At 38.9% G+C, this 9,276-nt stretch overlaps 2 protein-coding genes across 4 annotated transcripts in view; one reads left to right on the forward strand and one right to left on the reverse strand.

Moving 5' to 3' along the window:
• Positions 1–310: 310 nt before the first annotated feature.
• LOC107673531 (carbohydrate sulfotransferase 7-like) lies at positions 311–5,589 on the forward strand. 2 transcript variants are annotated; one of them, XM_016467149.1, is made up of 2 exons: positions 311–1,701; positions 5,391–5,589. In XM_016467149.1, the coding sequence occupies exon 1, from the start codon at positions 422–424 to the stop codon at positions 1,670–1,672; it is 1,251 nt and encodes a 416-aa protein (XP_016322635.1). In that variant the 5' UTR covers positions 311–421; the 3' UTR covers positions 1,673–1,701; positions 5,391–5,589. The 2 variants fall into 2 exon arrangements, with proteins under 2 accessions (XP_016322635.1, XP_016322634.1); XM_016467148.1 differs by having other exon boundaries at positions 311–1,695.
• Positions 5,566–9,276, reverse strand: part of LOC107673530 (sodium/hydrogen exchanger 7-like) — a 50,851-nt gene continuing 47,140 nt past the window's right edge. For both annotated transcript variants that reach the window (XM_016467145.1, XM_016467144.1), the window contains one exon: positions 5,566–8,454. In XM_016467145.1, coding sequence (XP_016322631.1) covers positions 8,191–8,454 — 264 coding nt within the window. In that variant the 3' untranslated portion in view covers positions 5,566–8,190. The remainder of the gene's footprint in view (positions 8,455–9,276) is intronic.

Raw genomic sequence — 9,276 nt, forward strand, 5'->3', positions numbered from 1 at the left:
ATTAATGTATTTAATAATTACATTGTTTAGCTTGCCCAAACAATGGTTTGGCGTTTCTGTATGTTAACCTACCTTTTTAATAATATTAAAATATGGCACATTTATATCGCACAGTGATTTTTCATAACGGGCAATTGGTATTAAATACATATAAACTGTGCTCATACTTTGGTAGGTATTCGAGGTTGGTGTATTTTTTCCCCCGCCCTTCAGGCTATATGAGTGACTTCCTAACTATCCAATCACGATCCTCTTATGAGCAACTCCCACTAACCATTCCTGGCACAGGAGGCGGGACTTACGGCATTACCGCTGAGAAAAAAGAGTCCACCCTCTAAACTTTACTGCTGTAATCTAACAGTATTCATCGAGGCAGGCGCCTCAGTTCGCTGAGATCCGCGTCTCTCACTCCGCTGAGGCCATGAAGAGAAGGCTTCAGAAAAAATACATCATCTTAATTCTAGGATACTCCGTGGCGCTGCTTTTAATTCCCTACGCACTAGATTACCGGAGCAAATCGTCCCACATTAAAGATGGATATCAGCAACAAAAGTGTCCCGATCTGAAGAGCACCATCGCCCTGTGGAGTAGCACCAGGACTGGCAACTCAACGGAGGTGGAGGATTACGGCAACAGGAGTCAGTCCAGAACGCACATATACCTCCACGCAACCTGGAGGACAGGCTCTTCTTTTCTAGGGGAATTATTTAATCAGCATCCTGATGTGTTTTATTTATACGAGCCCATGTGGAATATGTGGCAGGCGCTTTATCCCGGAGATGCGGGCAGTTTACAAGGAGCAGTGAGAGACATGATGAACTCTCTGTTTAGATGCGACTTCTCAGTGTTAAAACTCTACGCAGGCTCGTCCAACGTAACCACCTCTTTTATTTTCGGCTGGAAAACGAACAAGGTCATTTGCTCCGAGCCTCTCTGCAAAGCGTATAAAAAGCACGAAATTGGTTTAGTTCAAGGAGACGTGTGTAGCAAATGCCACCACAGAGATCTCAAAGAGCTGGAGAAAGAGTGCAAAAAGTACCCTGTGATGGTCATCAAAGACGTGCGGGTTTTAGATTTGGCGGTTCTGGTCCCCCTCATGCGAGACCCCGCCATCAACCTCCAGATAGTCCAGTTGTTTCGCGACCCCCGGGCCGTGCATAATTCTCGACTGAAGTCTAAACTGGCTCTGGTGAAGGAGAGCATACAGGTGCTGAGGAGCAAGAAGCAGAGCGACAAATACAAGCGCCTTCTGGTGCCTAGCAACAGGGTCCATCGGGCAGAGAGCTACGTCTCGAGCGCGATGGAGTTAATATGCGATAACTGGCTCAACGACATGTTGCTCGTTATGAACGCTCCGCCGTGGGTGAAGCGAAACTACATGCAGCTGAAATACGAAGACCTGGTCCTCAGACCCGTGGGCGAGCTCCAGAGGCTCTATCGGTTCTCCAACCTCACCCTTTCTCCGGCCATGGAGAAGTTTGTGGTGAACATGACCCACGGACAGGGCTATTCCTCGGATAAACCTTTCCTCATATCATCCAGAGATGCCAAAGAGGCTATTTACGCCTGGAGGGAAAGGCTGAACGTGGAGCAAGTGAACCAGGTTGAAGCCTACTGCAGCGAGGTCATGAGACAGCTGGGTTATCAGAAGAGGAACAAGGACAAGACCTAAAACCACCAAAACATGGGTTTATGGTATGTGTAAGTGTCTGAATGTCAACAAAAGGATAAAAAATGCGACTTGGTGTCAACTATGGTCCCAGAACTTAGTGAGATAACAACGTAATTGGGCACCGTGATGACCAAGTATATCACACTTTACATTAGTGTTCATTTTGCAATATTATTGCAGATTTACAGAGTGTATAGTAGATGGATAGTTAACTTCACCCAAAAATGAAAATTCTGTCGTCATTTACTCACCCTCATGTGGTTCCAAATGTGGAAGCCATCGACTTTCATAGTATTTTTTCCCCCAATACAGTGGAAGTCAATGGTTACTGTCAACTTTTTGGTTATCAACATTCTTCAAAATATCTTCTTTTGTGTTCAACAGATGAAAGAAACTCATACAGGTTTGGAACAACATGAGGTTGACTAAATGACAGTATTTTCATTTTTGGGTGAACTATCCCTTTAAACGCCAACAGAAAAGTTCTATGGTTTTTGGCAAAGAAACCATTGCAAAACACATAGTATAGCAACCCATAGCATTTCTGGTCAAACGTTTGGGGTCAGTAAGTTTATTATTATTAATTACATTTATTCAGCAAGGACAAATTAAATTGATCAAAGTTACAGTATAGACATTTATATTGTTAAAAAAGTATTTCTACTCATGCTTATTTGCTATTATAATGCTATTTTTAACTTTTTTATTCATCATAGAATCCTGAAAAAAATCTATCACACTTGCTACAAAAGTATTACCCAGCACAACCGTTTTCATCATTGATAATAATAATAATAAATGTGTAATGAGCACCAAATCAGAATGATTTCTGAAGGATCATGTGACACTGAAGACTGGATTAATGCCTATTCCTGTTGTCACATAGAAAATGCTTTTAAATTGTGATAATACTTAACAATATACTGTTTTTACTGTATTTTTTATCAAATAAATGTAGCTTCGATGAGCATAAGAGACTTCTTTAGAAAAAAAAATCAAATTGCCACCCCCAAACTTTTGAACTGTATTATGGCACTGCCACTGTACAGTTTAATAAGGTAACTGAATTAGTACCAGTATATGCATCACAGCATTCTTTGAAAGCCATATGAATACCATGGTATATATTAAAGTACCATACTATTACATCTGAGGAAATACAGTTACATATGTACAGAATTAATATGTGTTATTGTTTTGTAAAGCTGCTTTTAAATCTAAAAGAAAAGTACTATGGTCTAAAAGAAAAGTACTATGGATTATATATACTCTATAGTATACTATACTTTTAGGGGAAATGCCCTTCATTTATTGTAATTAATGATATTTACATGTAATATGTGTAACAGGGTCACTGTCTTCTACTACTCTTTATCAGGTCAAACAGATGCGTGCAAAATGCAAAACGGCATCCATGATAAGATGGGGCATGTTTTCTGCTGGCTTTAGATTAGCGCTGAGTTTAAATTTGTAAGATGGGTGAGTTTTACATTCAGCTAGCACGACTACACGTTAATGCTTCCACCGTTAGATGAGAAGAGTGCGAGTCCGAGATTGATTATGCAACACTGCAACTAGTGTAGTTGTAAAGATGTACATTGATTTTATCTGCAGTGTGCTGTTATGCAGTAGCTCTATGTGAATGCCATGCACATACACTGAGTGACAGACAGCTTTATAACAAAGGTTGAAGGTGTCAGTTCTAATCTGTATAATGATACATACAATCTGTCTTCAGAGAACCAAGTTTGATTTTATAATCTTCAACGACCTCTTGGGAAGAGAAAACGTGATGTTTTATAAAGTTATAGATTTCAGTTAGATTCTCGTTTAGCTAAAATGTGTAAACATCATCGATTCACAAATGCAAAATTGTATTTTTTACCATTGGGAACACTTTACAAGGTTCAATTTAGGTAATGCATTATATATCATAAACAACAGGTTTTAACTAGATTAATGATCATTTTTAAATATACTATAATTTAGTGTTAATTAATGTTTGTATTTGTCGAAATGTTAACCAAGATAAATGCTGTAAATATAGTGTTTGTTGTTATATTAGCTACTTTTAAGAACTAATGTCAACATACAAGACATTGGATTACAGTGTACCATTTCAGTCAGTGATTGTAAAAACACTGTCGAGGGCAGAATCAGTGCACTATATTCAGCATGTAATGATCATGAACATTAAAAAGAGACAATAGGAGAGTCAAGTTTAGCCGGGGTCATTGATCCAGTCTGAAACCAATAGTACATGGTGCCAGTGAAGTCATAGGGTTAATACTGTCCTCTTGAACTCGGGGAAGTGGAAGCTATATGGTGGTGCAATTTTGTAATTTCCAAACAGACCTGGGTCAGCAAAATGACCAGTTTCACTTTTACTGTAGCCGATATAATGGTTAAAAGTGCTGTAAGTCAAGTCAGCACAGCATATCATAAATATCCTCTCAGCACTGTGACCTGTGAAAATGTCCGACTGCGGTATGTGTCAAATCAATTAGCCATCATGCTCGAGTCTGATTTCATGGCGAGGCTTGTATAACAGAGCGATGGATCATGATACAGGCTTCTTTGTTATCGCTATCAGCGTCATGTGGTGAGGGGGGCTGGTGTGAACTAACAGACCGACCACACGTGGTTGGAACAGGCTTAAATAGGGACTGCTTTGTTTTGGTTAGTCCCTGGAGGGACCAGTGCTCCCTGAGCTGAGTGAGCTCTAAGTGTCCCTCAGTACCAGATGAGACAACCTCCAAGACCTAGCACTCATCACAACCTTGTTTTCAAATATGTCTTGAATAACATATTTTTGAAAAGCTTTTGATTGCTTGGGTGTCACAACAACAAAAAGATAGTAATTAATTAATTATTAATCTAATATTTAATTATATAAATGTCAGATTGTTTAATAATATTTGGACTTTTATTGTTATTATTGGTGTAATAATGTAACAAATGTTTTAATAATAATGATCTTAATAAAAATAAACTAAAACTAATCATATATTAATATCCTATTATTAGATCAAAATAATTTAGATTTATTTACACATATTGTAACTTATATAATGTGTTGGGAGGGTTAATAAGAACACAAACACCTTTTAATGTATTCATTTATAATTAATCCAACATCATTTTATTAAATGTAGTAATTATTGTAATACATTTACATACAAAACTATCAAAAATGACTTGTGATCTGTTTTGGGGGTAAAATAAACAACATTAGTATATTAATGATATAATTAATCTAATGTAGGATTAATTATAAATATCAGATTAATTACATAATAATATTTTAACATTACCATCATTATTGTATTAATGTAATAATGTAATTAAAATATACTACTACTAATAATAGCGCATTGTCTTACAGGGTTAATAAAAATACCAAAAGAAACAAAAAACATATTATAATCTAATATTAGATTATTATATTTAAATACATTTATAATCATTTAAATACTAGTAAATAATATAATATAGCTATTCATATCATACTAATAACTATTAAAGTAATATTTGCTTCTAGTGTGAGTAGGCCTATAGGAACACCGCCACGCTGAATATCTAGCGATGCAGAAATGACACACTGTACTTTTATGACTAAAATTTGTTGACATTCTATACAAAATCATTGTTTTCAGTAAACATCCCAATATCTCCTGTCCATATCAATAACAAAATTATGTTTCCCTCTTCGCTATAGAAGCCTGATGTGCTGGAGGAACAGGAGGACAGAGGGGGAACAGCCTGATATGAAGCTACGACACACCGACGGAGCGGAGGAGCAACACCCCGAGATCTCCCTCACAGTGCCGTCACGGGGCGCAGAGTAGACGACAGAAGAGAGACACTCACAAACCCATCGACCTCAACTGATACTGACAAGACTCCTGTAAGAAAAAGACTAACAATAACAAGAGGGGAAACACGTTCAGCACGGCTTGTGTCCTGACAGCCAGATTTCATCCGCAATAATCCCTGCCCAATCCCCAGCAGCCCATAATCAGACACACAAGTGCACTCGTGCTGTTACATATGCACTAGGCCCGCAGACAGACAGACATCCCACTGAGTGTTCAGTTCGCTGGGAGGATTTCATAATGAAAACATTCCTAGGCATTCCTGTATTCATCATCAATGTATGAAAAGAGCATTATGCATCGAGGATACTCCAGTTTCTGTGGTACTGCCCAAAAAAACATGAATGAAGAACTTATCTGTGAAGCACAAAGAGCAATTCAGTGAACTGAAGATCTAGAGAAATTTAAGGGTGGAGAAAGAATTTTCCCCCAAAGGAAATTCTGATTTCTCTCCCCTAAGTCTCAGCACTCCCACTGGTGTGAGATTTCCCAGTTCCCCCTGGACATCACCAGTTTGTTCTTTTCGTACGAAGTCTGCACTGGGCTGTTAAGACTGTGCAGAATTGTTGTGTTCATTTGTGTATGAAGAGGATAGGATTACAATTTGAATGGTTAAATAGGCAGAACGTCTCATCTAAAACTAAAACACACAATCATTCTTTGAGGATACAGGTCTGGTGTTTTTGTGCTTTTACTGCTCAACAACATTGACACTATTATCATTTTGTTAACGTCATTTTGTCATTTTAAACACCATTTACTCTAAAGTTACGTGAACCATCAGAATTAATACATGAACAAATCTGTTATTTATAAATAAAACTTGTACATACTTTTTTGATGTAAACACTAGTTTTCTTGTTTTATTATTCTTCTTATTTAATGACATAAAATAAACCAAATACCTTACTTAGGTATTGCTACGGCAGCCCACTTTGATACATTGGCTATTTTTTACAAACGTACAGTTGATAAACTACAATCCATACCACAGTTTTTTCGCATTATTTAACAGGCTGAGTGTATCTTAATAGGGATTCAAATGGGAAAACTGAGCGTTTTGGCGTTTCATACATCACAGACAAAAAAATGGCAGCTTGATTATGGATTTTTGTTGTTTGTTTATATACTGACATGCACAACAGCAAGTAAAAGATGAATGCTGATACATATCCTGAAGGAACACACAAATCCACCATAGTATGGTCAGAAAAAAAAAAGCTATCAGACAGGTTGAAAGAGTCATTCAGAAGAGGAGTGACTTCTTAGCCGGATTACATGCAAATTCAGTCTTGCTACAGCCGGTTTAAGGTTCTGCGCCTCAAACGGCGATTGCCACGAAGCCCGCGAGGCTCATTTGCTAGCCGAAACGCCACATAAATAGTGCAAATCTCCTTGATTCACATTTATGTTCTGATCAGATGTTGAACTATATTCCGTTGAAGTGACAACTCAAGCAGACAGGCGCAAGTGCAGACCATTGTAAAGGTTACTGAATGGAAAGAGTGCAAAGTTAGTTTATTGTGTCGAGTATAAATCGGAATGAATGATGACTTAGTTATTAACTAAACTCTTGGACTTTAGACTTGCATTCATTAACATTATTCTTTTCTAGACACGGAGGATGGAAGGAATGCACACTGGCGGTTACTGGCACAAGGCCACCCGTTTACTGTATGAACAGATAAAGAGCCGGATCAACATCATGCCGAACACTCCAGATTCCTGATTTAGGAATCGCCGACTGCTATATAGCAGCAACTCATACATATGGAAAGATCCACCTTCAAGAACATTCTAATGTGAGGAGGCGCAAAAGGAATGTTTGATGCAGATATGAAGACTCCTTGATAATTACATTGTTCTGCATCACAAATTCTGGCTGAGAGTGTGCAAGTGGTTAATATGCTAATATAATAAAGCAAAACATGCAAGGACTGCAGCTAAAGTGCATGGCTCATGCATTCTTGTTGCATCCAGCTGTCCCACTGCTGTGCAGGTCAACATTCATATTTACAACGACCGGCTTGTCAACTTGGCATTCGTACAACCAAGATATTGCAGGAAGTGTAAACTCCAACTCGCTAGAGTTAAGTATTACAAGGTTCCCGTATGCAGTCATGAGATGAGCATGCACTCGTGTCAATGTTGCCATTGTGTTTGTGAGCTTTCACGAACACCACTGCCATGGAATATTTACAAACTTTATGAGCTGCACGCTTATTTGCCTGATGGGAAAGACGAGCATTTAAATGCAAATTATTACCATAATAATGGCTGTTAATATGCTGCGGGCAGTGTGTGTGAGAGATTGTATGAATGTGAATGTTAAGGGCAGCAGAGATCGTTCGGCATCAATCCCTCATCATAAATGACAGCAATAAGGACAATCAGTGTCCAAAGCTGTCCGATATGCAGTTTTTTATATTTTTTCTTCTACAAATCACATTTTCAGGGGCAGACACGGAATCGGAGTCTGCCACAGCATCAATTATGAGAACAAACCCTCCTGATCTCCCTTGAGTGTTCAGACCCCCTGCATGAGATCTTTGGAGGGGTCGTGGGTGGTCCGATGGATCAATGTACAAGGAAAGTGGAGGTATGGAGCGCAGGGAGGCGTGGTTTAAGGTTTGGGAGGCGGGGTCAAGCGTGGTCCTCCATGGGGAAAACGAGACGTGTGCCGCGGCTCAAGAGCTCATGTTCACGCGTGTCCAGTTCTCGCTCTAGAGCGTCCTCTGACGTGCTGTCGCTGCGTTTGCCATTCACACCCCAGCTGCTGCCCGATCCTTCGGGGCCGGAGGAGGACGAGGCCCCGTTGGCTGTGATGGCTGTGTCGCCATAGGTCAGCGCCAGGTCTCCTTCGTTCAGGATGAGGTCTGAGTCATTGTCTCGCAGCGGCTCGTGGTTCTGCGGAGCACAGTGACAAGTCGGACATGAAGGGAGGAGGACGGGATGCTTCAACACACACACACACACACACACACACACACACACACTGTTCAAGCTCAGCACAAAGGTTTCATGAGGGACACTGTGGAGTCACAAGAAGACAGGATAAAGAGAGAAATACACTTAAATGTCCTTGTGCAAAGGAAAAAAATCAAGACTTACCTCTGTGTAATGCAGCCTTCAAGTGCCAATGGGAATATTGTAATTACAAGTTATGTGTACATGAATGACCAACAAATTCATATTTAGAAATGGAAACACAATATTCACAATGGTATTTAAATGGTAAAATTGTGATATTAGAAGGGCCGTGTAGATGGTAGCAAATACTTTTGTCAAGTTATGTCTTGAGATTTAGAAATAAAGGGGAAAAAAATGCTTGAATTGTAAAAAATTGCATAACGACCATTAAACTGGATAATTAAATCCCAGGCAACATTTTCCTGGTATCTTTCTTCATACATGCTTTCAACTCAAGTCAATATTTCTTACCTTTTTTGTTTATTTGCCAAGCAGCGGTGTAATAAGAGGAATATTGTAGCGTTATAGCAGTCATTATAGCAAAATTATCTCTTTTACTGTTTTGCAAGAACCCACAGCTAACAGCATACATATTACAGGGTTTTTGCAGGTTTTATGAAGGTAAATTTAAGACCAAGTACAGAGAATTTAAGAAATAAATTGTGACCCTGGACCACAAAATAAAAATAAAAATCGCCTTTAAAGTTGTCCAAATGAAGTTCTTAGCAATGCATATTACTAATCAAAAATTAAGTTTTT

The sequence above is a fragment of the Sinocyclocheilus anshuiensis genome, unplaced genomic scaffold (assembly GCF_001515605.1).
Source record: "Sinocyclocheilus anshuiensis isolate Anshui unplaced genomic scaffold, SAMN03320099.WGS_v1.1 scaffold44, whole genome shotgun sequence".
NCBI lineage: Eukaryota > Metazoa > Chordata > Actinopteri > Cypriniformes > Cyprinidae > Sinocyclocheilus > Sinocyclocheilus anshuiensis.